We start from the raw sequence: 16712 nt of genomic DNA on the forward strand, positions 1-16712 counted from the left end.
CTGCAAGGCACACCCACAATTTATTTTCCCCCTCCTTTGCACAATTCTTCAAGTCCTTCGGAGCGATTTATCCAGATGCTAGCAGACCGGAAATGGTTGGGGAAATGGTTTCTTGCAAAATATTTGTACCAATCCCCCGAAGAGGCAAATGCCACAAGGCCCTTCTTTCGTTTTCAACACACGTGGGAAGAAGCAAGTTGCAGGCCTGGTTAAGGAAAGCAGTCAGCCTTCACTTTTTTTTTCTCTCTCCCTAAATAAGGAAAGAGGATTTGAATAAGCAACAACATTCCTATAAGGGAATGGGATCATTTCTATGGATGATCACTCCTTTTAAATTTTGCTCAAAGGTCTGGGATGGAACACAGGAAGCTGCCCCACAAGTGCCCATTCAGCTTCTTTGATCTGCATAGTGTGTGCTTTCACAAGTGCTACATAATGCACTCCCAGTGTAGTTGCACCTGCCCTTTGGAACTCCCTACCTCGACATTAGGGCAGGTCCCCTCCAGGTACATATGGGTAGCGGGAACTGTTTCATTAGGTACTGAGGTGGCAAGATAGCCTACCTCACAGGGCTGGTGTGAGGATGAAGTGGGAAGGGGGCAATGCTGCATGCCGCCCTTGAGCTCATTGATGATGAAAAGTGCGATATAAACCATAATACACGTGAAACCACCACCTCATGTGCACGTCTGAATGCGCTACCTAGCGTTGCTGCATGTTTTACTGGGATAACGTTGTCAAGTGCTTTCCCCCCCACACTCTTTGATGTTTCTTTTCCTTTTCGTCAATTTCCTCACTTGAAATATGAACATCTCTTTCTCTCCCCCCCTCGCCTCCCCCGCACCCAATCTCTCCCTGCTGGGTAGTCATGGCTACCCGACGTGCCATTCGTCCGCTAGCTCCGCCCTTTTGTCGACAACCCTTCTTTCTCAGTGGAGGATAGGCCCGTCGCTCTCCCTTCCGGAGGAGCCGGTTGGCTACGACGATTCCGTTACACGTCCCGCCTCTTGAGGCCCGTTGTACCTGTATTTGTGTGCGTGTGGGGAGGAGGGTTGGCTCCTTAAATCGGCGGCGTTTCATTGGCGGGATTCGTTCTCCCTTGCCATTCATTGGAGGGATTTGGTTCTCTCTTTTTAGCGTCCACCCCTTTAAACCGTTCGCAAAGCCGCATTGGACAGCTTCGTCCGTCGCTCCGCGCAAGGAAAGCTCTGATTGGAAAGCGGTTGCTTCTCCCCGCCTCCCGGTTTCGCAGAGGGGAGGCGGCGGCGGAGAAGGCGTTCAGCGCAAGCGCAGTGCTCGCCGTTTCCGCGGCGGATGGGGCCGCAGCTGCGCAGCGGATGGAGCCGCTGCAGAATGGAAGCAGCCAGGAGGGAGATGAGGCGAGGCCGCCGCCGCCGCCGGGCACCATCGTGGCGGAGCGCGAGGCAGGACCTCCCGCGGAGCAACGGCTGAGAAGAAGCCCCGCCCCTGCGGCCATGGCCGGGCGGCGGTGCAGCTTCGGCACTGGAAGGGCGGAGGCCGCGGACCGTCACGAGGAGCGCGCCGCCGCCCTCCGGCAGCGCCTCGACTCCCTCCGCAAGAACCGCCCTCGTGAGTGGCTGCTAGGGGGCGCCGGAGGGGCGGGGCTTGTCCTGGAGGGGTGGGGCCTGGGAAAGGTGGGAGGGGCCTTGCGGGGTTAGGGCGGGGCTCCCTATAAGCATGACTTGTCTTGAGCTTTCATTTATTATTATTATTAAAATTATATTATTTTTTGTTTATTAAACTTGCATTAGATTTACTTAATTCATAAAATTTATACACCGCTAGACTGTAAAAAAACCAACAACCCTCAAAAAGATAAAACGACGAACCCTAGTTTGCTCTTTTCAGGTTAGGATTAGATTTCACATTGTTACCTTCCTTCTGCCTCCATTTTATCTCTCTTATTGCATTTGCATCCCACCTTTTTTCCTCCCTCCCTTCCCCAGCTCCATTTTAGTGTCACAACAACCCCATGAGGTAGGTTAGGCCGAGAGGCAGGGACTTCCTTCAAGGCCCTCTCCCAAGTTTTGTGACTGCATGAGGATCTGAACTCTAGTCTCCCAGGTCTCAGTTAAATGGTACCCTGCCCTGGCACTTCACAAGAACCCTTTGAAGTAGATTAGGCAGAAAGAGAGAGAGAGGTGGATATTGCTGGTTCAGAATTGCCTGTGGAGCTTCATGAATGAGTGTAGATTCGAACTTGAGTCTCCCTGGTCTCTCCAAATGGAATGACATTAAAAGGCAGAGGGGAGGCCTTTTACAGTTGTGGGGGGGCACTACCGAGAGAGCTCTGTTGCTGGTAGCCACTTGTACCTCAGATGGCTGAGGAACCCAGAGATGAAAGCTTAGTGTAATGCAGAGGCAGGAAATCATATAAAATATTGTGAAACAGTGCTATGAGATTCTGTGTGAAGAATGCCCTGCTTATTCAGATACAACACATTCATGGACTTTCATAAGTCTAACAGAGGAAATCTTGTTTCTAGATGAGATTTTTAAAAATACATAAACAATTGACTCATGTATGGCAGTGTTTCCCAACCTTGTGCCTCCAGATGTTTTGGGACTACAACTCCCATCATCCCTAGCTAGCAAGACCAGTGGTCAGGAATGATGGGAATTGTAGTCCGTAAACAGCTGGAGGCACAAGGTTGGGAAACACTGATGTATGGCATCACCAACTTTAGTATGTGTGCATTTTTTTAAAAAATCTCATTTTGAAGACCAATTCTGTATCTGACATTACACCACTGCCATCTTGTTTGTTCTATGCATATAATGGATGCCACATGGCTTATGCCATAAGAAACTCATTTATCTTAAAGGATGCCATGAGATCGTTTGCTGAAACAGGTTTATGTGGCTACTTTCCCTGAATGTACATAGATGTCAGCAAGCTGAAAAACTCTGGAATTCATTGTCTGAATAAACATGAGGCTGCTATCAGGATGGCAGGCATGAAGAAGCTGACTTTGAATCTTGAGCCTGTCCATAATTATTGTAGAAGAATCTTGTGTTTGTTGCTCGAGAACTAGGGCTAGATGCTGTTCTGGTTTAATCAATCTAGAGTTGAAAAGAGTGTGGCTTTTTTCAAAAAAGAATGTCTTTATGAGCTTGCCCTGCCTTCCGCAACTTGGTGCCCTCAAAATGTTTTGGATTACAAGTCCCATCAGCCCCAGCTGCCACATACTGATTTAGAGGAACTGTTGGTGTTCAATGGGAAATGCAAAGATAAGGCGCAGGTTTGGCAGGTGTTTGCTGGAGGTCTTGAGTGGGGCAAAATCTCAGTGAAGGAGAAAGTAAAAGAGGGAAGGGGCTGCCAGGGTGTGATTGTCACAAATGGGGTTCAAGGAAGGATGCCATAAGACTGCCTTTGTTGTGCAGTTGCACGTTCAAGCTGAAATTCAAGCTGAAAGGGATAGCTGCAGAAATCATGCCTGGTTTGCTGTGTTCAAAGGGTTGCTTTGCATATTTTCAGCGGCTCCCTATATCCCCCCTCCCCCTTCACCAACTACAGTATCTGAATGTTAGGTTGATGAAATAATTACATAATTGGAAATCCTCCTGCTGCAGCTGATAAACGGCAAAGAAAATGGAGGCCCTGGCACAGGGGTTGGGAAAAATTGTTTCTTTGGTTTAGCTGCAGTTTTCTGCATCTCAGGACTGTTGCTTGTTTGGATGCGGTTGGTCATGAAAAAAAATTCTGCTGGACACACACATCTGCGTGAATTGTGCTTGATCATTATCCACACTGGGATTACACACTGGTAATCATGTTGCACACCTGCAAATACTATTCAGACAGTTTCTGGGGTGATACTAGATGATGCAGTTCAATATGTTCTGAAGGTTTGGTTTTTTTTAAAGTGTGATTTGAAGTCATTTTGATAAATCCAGCCTTTTCCTCACTTGCACCTGAGCATTTGGTATATAAGGTTCTCGGGCATCTTTGCTACCTGAGAAGCAAAACATTTTGTTGGTAGGAATCGGGTCTACATAAAGCTACATATGCATGGCAGTTGTGCTGGTGTGGAAATGGCTTTTTGTCAGTCTAGATCAGGCACCCCCAAACTGCGGCCCTCCAGATGTTTTGTCCTACAACTCCCATGGTCCCTAGCTAACAGGACCAGTGGTCAGGGATGATGGGAATTGTAGTCCAAAACATCTGGAGGGCTGAAGTTTGGGGATGCCTGGTCTAGATAATCAGCTCAGGTAGAAGCAAAACAAATGACTTTCCTTCTTTGGAGGTTTTAAAGCAGAGGTTGGATGGCCATCTGTCATGTATTATTAGTTGAGATTCCTGCATTACAGGGGGTTGGACTAGATGACCCTTGGATCCCTTCCAACTCTACAATTCTATGATAATGCCTGATATGAGACACATATCTATAAAAATATATTTAAATAAAATATGAGACACATGTTGTTCGTATGGTCATGCTTTTCGGATGCCAGATTATCGTCTTCCAAAGCAACTAGTACTCTATTCCCAATTTATGAATGAAAAGTGTAATTCCGGTGGACAACAAAAGAGGTTTAAAGACACTCTCAAGGCAAATCTTTAAAAATATAGTATAAACACTGACAACTGGGAAACACTGGCCTGCGAGTGCTCCTTGGAGAACAGCCCTTACCAAAGTTGCCATGGGCTTTGAAGATGCTCGAACTCAGGACAAAAGGGAGAAACATGCAAAGAGGAAGACACGCTTGGCAAACCCTCACCGTGATCAACTCCCGCCTGGAAACCTATGTCCTCACTGTGGAAGGACGTGCGGATCCAGACTTGGCCTCCACAGTCACCTACGGATAAACCGTTAAGACCATATTCATGGAAGACAATCTTACTCGGCTACAAGTGATCGCCAAAGAAGAAGAATGAGACACAGTTCTTATAAAAATGCAGCTCCTATAAAATAATTGGAGCCCCTTTCATAAAAGTCCCTCCCTTAAAGAAATGCAATGCAGCTGGGTCTATTTTTCCTGCTATTAAAAATAAAATAAAAGGTCTAGCCAGTGGAACGTCACGAAGCAGATATATTGCAGGCCTTCAGTGGAGGCCAGCTTGTGGGATGAATTCATTTCATATGTGAGGCAGGATTGGAGTAACTGAGCCTGAAAGTACAATGGCTGCAAGTCATTATCCTTACCTTCTGCCAAGAAAATGTCTTGGTTGGAGATAGTATCCCTTTCCATCCCACCATCCTCATGCAGAATTGATTTGTGCATTAGCACTGGCTAAGTGGAGATCACACATCCTAAAACAGAAAAGGAGGAGGATCATAGGAAGTTGTTAGTTCTTGCCAGATCCCCCCCCCCCACCGCCAGACTTCAAAGGCACATGCAGTAGTGTTCTTTGTGTGTAAAAGAGTCAGGAAGACAAGTTATTTTAAAAACAAGAGTATTTTGTATAAGTGTAAGTTGTGCAAGACCAAAATTGTGGTCTTTGGGAAACTAGCGCCAGATCCAAATGGAAAGTGGACCAGCAGGAATCTGGAGTAAGCGTGTTCCTTTAGACACAGTCGTTGAAGGGACATTTGATTTGTAAGTCGCGTTGCCCCTCAGTGATGTCCTCCCCTGTCTCCCATGTTACTGTGACTTGGGAGTCGACCAACGAAGTTGGCTGCTGGGGGACTCGGGACAAACAAAGCGAGGAACTTCTTTACACAGCACATGGTGAAACTATGGAATTGACTTCCGCAAAATGCAGCGATGGCTGCCAGCTTGCGCATGGCTTTAAAAAGGAGATTAGATTAATCCATGGAGTCTAAAGCTATCAATGACTGCTAGTCCTGATGGCTGTGTTCCTGCCTCCAGTCTCAGATGCCTCATGCCTCTGAATGCCAGTTGCTGGGAATGGCAGTGGGAGAGGGCTGCTGGCCTCTAGCCCTGCTTCAGCTGGATAGCTCAGCTGGTTAGAGCATGGTGCTGATAATGCCAAGGTTTCAAGTTCGATCCCCATAAGGGACAGCTGCATGCATGGTCCTGCATTGCAGGGGGTTGAACTAGATCGGGGTTTCCCAAACTTGAGTCTCCAGCTGTTTTTGGACTACAGTTCCCATAATCCCTGCCCACTGGTCCTGCTAGCTAGGGATGATAGGAATTGTAGTCCAAAAACAGCTGTGGCTTTGCCAACCACTGGTGCGTATTTGGTGTATTTTGTGCACTGCAAACCGTTTTTCCCTTAAGACTCTCTTTCCACTCAGTTTCCCAATGCTCAGCCTTCTTGCCCACCCCCAAGTTCCTTTCTCTTACGCATTTGCAGTTCTTTACCTAATGTGGCAGAAACCATGTAGCTTTGCCAAGTTTCTAATTCATGTGATGATGCTAGAATGTGTGTGAACATTCTGCGGTGTCATGACAGCTCAGCGAGTGGTTGGGGTGAGCCCTTGTCCACTGGGGGTGGCAACTGGGTTTTATTTTTATTTATTAAATTTGTATACCGCCCTTCATCCATGGATCTCGGGGCAGTTCACAGCATAAAAATACAAGATCAGTTTAGTCTCTTTAGAAATGTATAATAAAACACCACCCTTGAAATGATCCCTTTTCTCCCTTGTTCCTTTCAGTCTTTCCTTGGTTTGGCTTGGATATCGGAGGGACCCTGGTGAAGCTAGTGTATTTTGAACCAAAAGACATCACCATTGAGGAAGAAGAGGAGGAAGTGGAGAGTCTGAAGAGTATCCGGAAATACCTGATGTCCAACACTGCCTATGGCTCTACAGGCATTCGGGATGTTCACCTTGAGCTAAAGGACCTTATGCTGTGTGGACGTAAAGGCAATCTGCACTTTATTCGCTTCCCTACTCATGACATGCCTGCTTTCATTGAAATGGGCAGCGAAAAGCGCTTCTCAAGCCTCCACACTACCTTATGTGCCACGGGAGGTGGAGCATATAAATTTGAGCAGGACTTTCTCACAGTATGCATTTTTTAGCTTATATATATTTTTAAGCTGCTGCAGCACATGGTTAAAACTTGCAAAACAGAGGTGCTGCGTGTCTTCATAACCTCTGTAGCAGCTCTCTTTTGTAATGCTGTTTTCTGATTTGAGTGTAAGGGCAGTGTGAAGTTGGTCTCTGCCAGGTGTAGGAAACTTTTGGCCTGATAGAGGTTGCTGAACTACAACTCCCATCATCCCTGGCCATTGGCCATGCTGGTTGGGGCTGATGGAAGTTGTAGTTCAGCAGCATTTGAAGAGCTGGGCTGGATCTACACTGATATGAAAAATGCTATAAAAATATAGCTCTCAATGCAGTTGACCATTGGTGATGGATTGCTGCTCTACAGCGTCCTCTGGTATCACATTTTTATAACGCCCTTATAATGTTATAATTAACCAGTGTAGCTGAGTCCCTGGTTTGCTTGATGCAAACTTTGAGCATTGTTCTTGCATTCCATGAAACAAAACTTCCATGAGAAAAACTCTGTGAGCAAGATGATTCTGCCAGCTATTGCTACTCCCATGATTGCCATCTCTTCAGGATCTTAACACTGCCTTCATCAGCCTTTGGTGCTCTCTAGGTATTTTGGACTACAACTCCCATTGGCTCAGGCTGATAGGAGTTGTAGTCCAAAATATCTGGAGAGCACCAGGTTGGTGAAGGCTGGCTTAACGTAGGACAGTTTAGCTGATGGAAGAGTTTATATTGTACTGATAGTAGTGGTGGCTGTGATAACTTGGGGCAAGCTGCATGCTTCTTTGGCTTCACCATTGGGTTGCAGGTTTGGTGTGCGCACAGAACCGTGTTGGAAACGCTTTCTTAGGTAACCAAAGACAAGTGAGGGGAAAAGCAGTGAAAGGAGTTCCTTTGCATCCTCTCCATGTCTGCTTCAGCAGCTGTTCTTCATTCATTAGGCAGGGGTACTGGTTTACGGCATGCCTATGATTTCACTGTGAATCATAGAATTTGGTGTATTCAACAGACCTTTGCTTCTCAGCTGCTGCTTCCTCCCTTGTTCTAAACAAAAAAAGAGAATTGTATCTCATACGTGCTGGGAAGGATGAATGTTGATGGTTAAATGTGGGCTAATTTAACAATCAACTCTCATCCTTTCCAGCGTCTTTGAACTATGTTTCTCTATCTCTTTTGTTTTTGTTTACATCATTAGATGTTTCCTGTTTTTTGTGTGTGTTTCTTCTATTGTCCTGCCCATCCTGTTTTTCAGTTTCCAGAGACTAAACCTTCATGAAATCAGACTTAAGCGCTGTGGCTAAACTTCAGAGTAGCTACTGGTGTTCAGTTTCAGAGAGCCTAAATCATAAACATATCCTCTGTGAGAGCAGCAGTTCCTTTGCCTCATGACTGTTTGCCCCATTTGTCCATTTGCCTCAACCCCTCTGTTAGTTTCCAGTTACTGACTTGGCTTATTTTATTAAGCTATTTTTACCCAGCAGTTGGCAGGGCCCTCAGAGATGCTTTAAAACAGGCATCCCCAAACTTTGGCCCTCCAGACGTTTTGGACTACAATTCCCATCTTCCCCGACCACTGGTCCTGTTAGCTAGGGATGATGGGAGTTGTAGGCCAAAACATCTGGAGGGCCGCAGTTTGGGGATGCCTGCTTTAAAACATACAATTCATAAAAAAGCAATAGACTCACTGGTCAGTTTACAATAAGCATGCCCCCCCGCCCCAAAATAACCCACCTTTCATGAAAGCAAATAATTGTTTGCAGGTTTAGCAGACTGGCATAGGTTTGAATAAGTCCTTTTTGCTAGCATTGATGGTGGTGAACCTTCAGGCCTTGCCATTTCTAATACTAAAACTCAAAGGGTCCTCGTTTGTGGTTGGCCAATGTTCCTAAGGGCTGAGAGAGAATGGAAAGGGGGGGGGACCTGTAAGCTGCTTGATGAAACCCTCCAGGCCTTCCTTGGAGTGTTTCAGTATCTAGTTTTCTTCAAAGCTTGTTTCTCCAAACAGGTGGGTGACCTCCAGCTTTGCAAAATAGATGAACTGGACTGCCTTATTAGAGGAGTGCTGTACATTTATACGGTTGGGTTCAATGGACGCTCGGAGTGCTACTATTTTGAGAACCCAACCGATCCCGAGAAGTGCCAGAAGGTCCCCTTCAACTTGGTGAACCCCTACCCTCTTCTGTTGGTGAACATTGGCTCTGGGGTCAGCATCATGGCTGTCTATTCTAAAGACGATTACAAGCGGGTGACTGGGACCAGGTGAGCTTTGACAGCGTAACCATTTTCGCTTTCAGATCTGCTAAGGGAGTCCGGTCCACAAATCAAGTGACTTGCAGTCCACATGCATGGCTAAGTGATACCTCTGGCGTCAAATGGGCACAGTGCAGCTGCTGAGGCTGCAGTTCTGTTCATCTGGCAGCAAGGCCTATTGACCACAATGGGACTTATTTTGGAGCAAGCGTGCCTCGGGTTGAGCTGCAAGTGTGTCATCTGCTCCCTTTTCTCTGCGAGGATGTAAAAAAAGAAAGGATTTTGCCACATCCTCACATCCCTCGTGAGGCTAGTATGGAGGCCTGTGCCGTGACGTTGTCTATTAACTAGTTAACTTCCTTTTTGCTGGGTTCAATCACAGGCGTCTTGTCCTGCAAGTTGTTGGTCCCCGGTCTTCTCCTCCCGCTCCACCCAATGCTTTGACGTGACGGTAGACGTGATTTGTGCCTCTTGTTTGTTTGCTAGCCTTGGAGGAGGAACCTTCCTTGGTCTCTGCTGCCTTCTGACTGGCTGCTCCACCTTTGAAGAGGCCCTCGAAATGGCAGCCAACGGGGACAGCACCAAAGTGGACAAACTAGTGCGGGACATTTACGGAGGAGACTATGAGAGATTTGGGCTGCCGGGTTGGACGGTAGCATCCAGGTAAGGCCGCACCTGGTGTTTCAGTAGGGGGCATGAGGCAGCTTGGATAACCCTTCCCCATCTGCTTGGTTTTGGCAACCTGGGAAAAAGTGGCTTCTGAATGAGCCTCTGAATGCCAGTTTTGGGGAATTGCAAGTTGGGAGAGCTCTGTTGAGCTCATGTCCTTGCAGGCTTCCAGTTGGCTACTGCAGACTAGATGGGTCTCTGGTCTGATTCTGCCGTGAGCTTTCCTTAAGTTTTTATGTTTTTAGCTATTGTAGTGCACTGCATTTAATTTTTTTGCTTACCCAGAGCCTTTTGACATGGCGTAAGCTAAGAATCAGACAAACGAAAACTTGTGTTAACCCTGAAACATAGCAGCAGTTGTCTTTATTTTGCTTTAAATGAATGAGCATAGGAAGTCCCAATAGGACCCAAGAGAAGAATTGTGTCTTTAAGGTTCAGGTCACTTAGTTCACATCTTACACCCATATTCCCCAGTTTATAGACTGCTGGCTTCCTCAGGCTTGATGAGCCTGCCTTGTAGCCTGTGGAAGTGTGGGCTTGGAAGAGGGAAGTGAATCAGGCATGGGACTAGCCCACCTTTCACTCCAGTGCCACTTTTAACCGGCAAGGAGCTTCAGCTCAACACCTGAATGCATGGAAATTCACACTTGATCCCGAGGGTGTTGAGTAGCAATTCTTGGGAAAGCTTCTACGGACCCAGTGGAATAGACTCGCTCCCACGAAAGGTGGTGGACTATCCTTCCTTAGAGGTTTTTAAGCTGAGGCCAGATGGCCACCCGTCAATGATGTTTCAGTGGAGATTCCTGCATTGCAGGGGGTTGGACTAGATGACCCTTGGTTCCCTTCCAACTCTATGATTCTAGGAATTCAAAGTTGGCAATCCTGTGTGTTTCTCATGTAAATGGATTTTTAGGTGGAAAAAAAATTGTGCACAATTTTCTGTCCAGCTTTGGAAACATGATGAGCAAGGAGAAGCGAGAGGCAGCTAGCAAGGAAGATTTGGCAAGAGCAGCTTTGATCACCATCACGAATAACATCGGCTCCATAGCACGGATGTGTGCGCTTAATGAGGTATGGAAAGAGAGGAGCCAGGGAGCCAGACAGGGGAAGTGTGCTTTCCGGTCCTCACGGTCTTGTTGGTGGTGGCTGGGAATGCCTTCTTAAAGCATTATCTGTCTTGTTGCGGTCTGTTGTGAACAAGTGGCCTACTGTTTTGTGCTTCCCAATTTGCTCCTCTCCTGCCATGAGCTGGAGAAATAAACCAGGAATCTTTGGTTTCCCGTTACATCTGAACGAAAGATGGTGGTTGGCTGCTCATTTACAAACCACAGTCAGCAAAATTCCCCTTCAGCTGTGGTTTGTGGTTGGCTTGCTGACTGTGGCTGCTTGGGGAGTAGCAAGCCAGGATCCCTGCTTTGAATGTTTCCCACCTTCCTTTCACACGGGTGTGTGTGTTTAGGGTTGGGGGGAGCAACGTGAGAATGATATCAGGCAGCATGCACAATAAAGGTAAAGGTACCCCTGACCGTTAGGTCCAGTCGCAAACGACTCTGGGGTTGCGGCGCTCACCTCACTCTATAGGCCGAGGGAGCCGACGTTTGTCCGCAGACAGCTTCCGGGTCATGTGGCCAGCATGACAAAGCCGCTTCTGGCGAACCAGAGCAGCACACGGGAACACTGTTTACCTTCCCACCGGAGCGGTCCCTATTTATCTACTTGCACTTTGACGTGCTTTCAAACTGCTAGGTGGGCAGGAGCAGGGACCGAGCAACAGGAGCTCACCCTGTCGCAGGGATTCGAACCACCGACCTTCTGATCAGCAAGCCCTAGGCTCTGGTTTAGACCAGTGTTTCCCAACCTTGTGCCTCCAGATGTTTTGGGACTACAACTCCCATCATCCCTAGCTAGCAAGACCAGTGGTCAGGAATGATGGGAATTGTAGTCCGAAAACAGCTGGAGGCACAAGGTCGGGAAACAGTGGTTTAGACCACAGCGCCACCCGCGTCCCAGCATGCACAATAAACACTGATAAACCAGAGAGTTTGGCTTAGCGTTGTGTGTGAATGTGAACAATGAGTAAATAACTGTCCTTTTGCTCTGGTGAGAATGGCTGATGCTGAGGCCCCACTCTGCACCATGGTCCAGCAATGCCTCTGAGCCACTTCTTGTTGCTGTTGAGATGTGCTGGGCAGCATTGACAGCACTGATATTGTAAACCTGTTCCAAACCAAGCTAAGTAATGTTTCCAGGTTTCCGATGAACCCCACTGTTAGATTGTAAACAGTACCGAGAGCTTCCTTTTCTGAGGGTAGTCAGGAGAGACAGACAGGGTAAAACTCCCTGTCGAGGCTGAGGACTTCAGCTGAGGAAGAGGGAGCATGCCAGGAAGCAAGCTGTCTTGCAGCAAGAGTCTCTCCTCCTGTCTCCCAGCTTCTTGCGTGGCATTCCCTGAGCTTGGTGCTTTCAGCTTCTTTACAGTGCTGCCTTGTTGCAATCATGTCAAGCAGCATTGTACAGGGCTATGAAAGAGCCAGGCCCTCTCATCTTTTGCCTTGGGGTGTCCTTGGCGCAGCAAGGAAGGCTAGCATCCCTGCCACTGTAACCCATCGCCTGATATAACAGCGGCTCCAGAGAGAAGCCTTTGGGGGGACACTCAAAGGAGGTGTGAAGGATAGTTGGAAAACCAGAGGCAAAGGTGACACTGTGGTAGGAAAGGTTTAGAGGAGGAAAGTGGTAAAAGCCAGGACTTCAGCTTTACCTGATCTTAATTGCCTGCCTTAACCCCAGGTCCTAAGGTGAGTCGCTGATGCAGAAGTTCTTTCTGCAAGGTAGCTTTCCCTATAGATATTGTGCTGACTTATTTCTCCTCTAGGATGTGAACTTCACACCACCCTACCCACCGTTGCCCACTCCAGTCCCCCTCTCTTACTGGGCACAGCTTCTCCTGTCCCTAGATCCCAGTTCTCTCTCCTCTGATCTCGCCACCACCTTCACAGCAGGCGCCCTGACAGTTAATATTCTGTGACTGGCACTTGCCCATCAGCAGCAGCTCAGCCAGGGAATAAGGCAGGACCTCAAAGGCCTCCAATCTTGAACGTTTTCTGTCCATAGGATGAAAACCAGCAGAAACCCACCAGGAATCAACTGTTCAGTCATTTTGCTCAAACGTCTCTTCTTCTGTGATGCCTGACCCCCACTTATTATCTCAATCTCTATCCTAGCTTGTCCCATTTTGCTGAGGGGAATGAAACTTTCTACAGCCTTGCTGAGAAGCATTTCCTGCAACTAATTTCCACGCCGCAATCTGTCCTCTCCCATCTGGACCAGGCTTGCACTCTCTAATAATTGCTTACCTCCTGAGCCTGGTGCTAACTTGGAAATGCAAAGTGGGGCTCAGGGGATATGATGCTCTTAACTAACTTAAACTACTGGAAAATGTTGGCCATTGAGTGAGACACAAATGCAAGAACGAAATCGGCCTTCAGCAGCCTGGTGCCCTCCATAGATTGGACTACAACTCCCATCAGCTCCAGCCAGGTGGGACTGATGGGAGTTGTAGTCAAACGACATTGGGGGCCGCACTAGGTTGGCAGGGTGCATGTTTTAAGCGTGTTTGTTACTGTGAACAGAGATGCCAAGAATCTTAACACTCCTTCCCCTTCTTGCAGAACATTAATCGGGTGGTTTTCGTGGGGAACTTCTTGCGTATCAACACAATCTCCATGAAGTTTCTGGCGTATGCCTTGGATTATTGGTCAAAAGGGCAGTTGAAGGCCCTGTTTCTGGAACACGAGGTAGAGTCACATTGAAATGCAAGCGATCTCTCCCTCCCTCCCTCCCAACTATAGCCAAGGCGGGGTAGGGTGGGTGGTAAGCATCCTGCAAATAGATTGTCCACTGTTTCCATCTTTTGAATAAATGAATAACTGGATTTAGAGCTTAACTATCCTGAGGACGAAGGGTGGTGAATAGCTATTTAGTAGGTCATATAAAAGGAGCAAAGAGGGGAGGAGGGGTAATACCCAGGTGTGTGTGTGTGTGTGTGTGTGAGAGAGAGAGAGAGAGAGAGATGAGCTTAATAAAAAGAACCCCCCCACACACACACATTGTAAGCAAGTAGTTCATTTGAATATGAGGGGCTTGTGAGGGGGGGACTCGGCCAGTCTCAGAGGAAGTGTGTGACAGGGTCCTTGCCTGCCTTCCTGGCTCGGTGTGGTCACACATAGTGGTGTTTTTTTTCTTTTCTTTTTAAAGGATATCTAAGCAAACAACCATCACTTTAAAATCAAAGTACAGTGGTACCTTGCAAGACGAATGCCCTGCAAGACGAATTTTTCGCACGACGAATGTGTTTTGCGATCTGATGGTGACTCGCAAGACGAATTCGATTTGCGAAAAATTCGTCTTGCGAATCGCAGTTTTCCATAGGAATGCATTGACATTTAATTAATGCGTTCCTATGGGCAAAAAAAAAGAAATTTCAATGCATTCCTATGGGAAACCGCGATTCGCAAGGCAAATTTTTCGCAAAACGAATTGACTCGTGGAGCGAATTCAATTCGTCTTGTGAGGCACCACTGTAATGAATAGGCCGATCTTGATCTTTGGGGCAAGTGTATTTTGACAAGCAATCTGATCCTTTGCATTTGTGCTGGTTTCATTTTTTAAAACAGGGCTACTTTGGAGCGGTTGGAGCTTTTTTGGAGCTTTTGAAGACACCCTGATTCGAGGTGGAGCCTGGGCCCAGGTTTTGCTGCTGGCAACTTCTACACCAAAGGGAACATCTCTGTTCATTCAGCTTTATTTGTAGGTGGTGGTGGTGGGGAGAGTTCTTGTCCATTTGACAAACAACAGGAAGTCATAGTGAGTGACCTCAGCGATCAGTGCCGAAAAGGACAAAGGTGTGTGTGCTTTTTTAATAGCTTAATCTGAATATAAACTAGTTTGTAAGAAGCCTATATCTGTTTATGCAAACATGCGAACTGACTGTATTTGTCTTGCCTCTGGTAAAATACGTGTTCAATCAGTCTGGCTTTGAGCAGCTCATGTCGGGAGGCGGGCAGGGGCATGGGTGATGCAGATTGTACTATTCTGAAAACCAGCCTTTGCCAGCCTGGTGCCCCCATAAGTGTTGGACTGCAGCTGCTGTTTTTGGAGGACACCAGGTTGGTGAAGGCGGCTCAAAACCTATTTTTAGGTTCTGTTTTTTGTAATCTTGTATGGACTCTTATTAATTTTCATCATAGCACTGAAATGTGTAGAATATGAAAACACAACGTGAGATATTAAATCTATTTTTAAAAAGAACAGTGTGCAGCCTTATTGCTTTGAAGAAAATTGCTTTCCTGCTTGTGTTCATGTAAAGAAATTGGGGAGAAGGAAGGGGATCTGGGGAAGGATTTAAGCCTGCATTCCCAGTTACGGCGACGTAATCTGTCAGCTTCCTTCTTCTGAAGAGGCCATCTTGGAATACAGGGAGGGTGCGGAACAGAAGCCACCTTTTTGGGCTGCAAGTGGGCACCAAGCTGAGCCCATTTTGTAGCATAGAGTCACTCTAGTACCCAGAATGTTTATGGACTACAACTCCCACCATCCCTGACCATTGGCTAAGATGGCTGGAGCTGATGGAAGTTGTAGTAGTCCAACAACATCTGGGGACCCTAGGTCAAAGAAGATTGCTCTAGATCAGAGTTTCCCAGACTTAGGTCTCCAGCTGTTTTTGGACTACAATTTCCATCATTCCTGACCACTGATCCTGCTAGCTAGGAATGATGGGAATTGTAGTCCAAAAATAGCTGGAGATCCAAGTTTGGGGAACTTTGCTCTAGATCACGCTTCAGAAGATATGCTTTCCCTTGTGCCTTGGAAGTCCTTTCCCCCCCCTAGCAAGGCAGCAATGTGCCCAGCAGAAACAGGCATAGGTGCATCTCTGATCCCATGCTGCAGCCTAAACTGCAGACCCTCCTCCTTGTACCATAGCATACCAAAGATCCATGCTGCCACTGCTACCGGAGGCCCACCACCTGTGGGTTGCGTGACCCAGTTATTGGGCATCTGTTGTAGTTGTTACAAGTAGAGTTTACATGCTGCCTTTCATTTCAAGAAGAAATGCCAAGGCAGTGCACAAATAAATAAAAGCCGACAGCATCATAACAAGAATGAAACAAAAAATACAGCTGCCTGTAATTAAAATAGATAGTAAAACAAGTACATAAAACACCCATAATTAACATCCTTTGAAGCAGCAGTATCAAGGCAAGAGATGAAGGAAATATTTGTCCAAATAGGTGAGTCTCCAAGAGCCCGCGGAATGCCAATGCTGATGGGGCCTCTGGCATTTCCATAGCATTTCTAGATTGGGTGCATGTGCAGGCTGACTCACAGTTCTCAAATGCCCTACCAGTTGTAACTATAAAAAAGGCACAGAAAAGGATTGTGGGCTTTTGGTTTAACGGCCGGGAGATCTTTTTTTGAGTGAGATGGTAGGAGTTTTTAAGCACTGAAAGCTTCCTCCAAGCATTGATTATAACAATAATCTCCCGAATTGCCAGTTTTGTTGATGAACCATCCAGATGCTTACCGTAGGCAATTGAAACTCTTGGCTCCCACTGCTAGAACACTGGGTGATTCTTCCCTCTTGTGCTACCTTGATGAGCATGGGGGCCACACAGTCTAACAGAGGGATGGACAACTTTTGAGCGACTGAGGGCCTTACTGACACATGGCCAACCCTCTTGAGTGTCCACATAGCTTGGTTTAGGTGAAATGGAAAATCAATACTTCTTTATCTGTATACCCGAAGGAGTGTCTCCACCCCCATCATTCAGCACGCTCGGAGGGCCTTCTGGGAGAAGTGAG

General features: G+C 47.0%; 1 protein-coding gene and 1 long non-coding RNA gene across 2 annotated transcripts; one reads left to right on the plus strand and one right to left on the minus strand.

The window, feature by feature from the left end:
• Window positions 1-162: 162 nt before the first annotated feature.
• On the minus strand, window positions 163-1256 carry LOC118079067 (uncharacterized). Its single transcript, XR_004691803.2, has 2 exons — window positions 1024-1256; window positions 163-250 (listed from the first exon to the last, which is right to left on the minus strand). It is a non-coding gene; the product is annotated as an uncharacterized LOC118079067 (long non-coding RNA).
• PANK2 (pantothenate kinase 2) lies at window positions 1256-15161 on the plus strand. Its single transcript, XM_035103096.2, has 7 exons — window positions 1256-1590; window positions 6588-6940; window positions 8941-9194; window positions 9672-9848; window positions 10802-10925; window positions 13523-13648; window positions 14528-15161. The coding sequence occupies exons 1-7, from the start codon at window positions 1338-1340 to the stop codon at window positions 14576-14578; spliced, it is 1338 nt and encodes a 445-aa protein (XP_034958987.2). The 5' UTR covers window positions 1256-1337; the 3' UTR covers window positions 14579-15161.
• The last annotated feature ends 1551 nt before the right edge of the window (window positions 15162-16712 follow it).

The sequence above is a fragment of the Zootoca vivipara genome, chromosome 9 (assembly GCF_963506605.1).
Source record: "Zootoca vivipara chromosome 9, rZooViv1.1, whole genome shotgun sequence".
Classification (NCBI taxonomy): domain Eukaryota; kingdom Metazoa; phylum Chordata; class Lepidosauria; order Squamata; family Lacertidae; genus Zootoca; species Zootoca vivipara.

Bases quoted from the DNA above. Each gene is read 5' to 3' on its own strand.
- PANK2 (XM_035103096.2), top strand. From the start codon at position 1,338: ATGGAGCCGCTGCAGAATGGAAGCAGCCAGGAGGGAGATGAGGCGAGG. The intron at 6,941-8,940 runs GTATGCATTTTT...TTCTCCAAACAG, and splicing joins TTGAGCAGGACTTTCTCACA to GTGGGTGACCTCCAGCTTTG. The intron at 13,649-14,527 runs GTAGAGTCACAT...TTTTTAAAACAG, and splicing joins CCCTGTTTCTGGAACACGAG to GGCTACTTTGGAGCGGTTGG.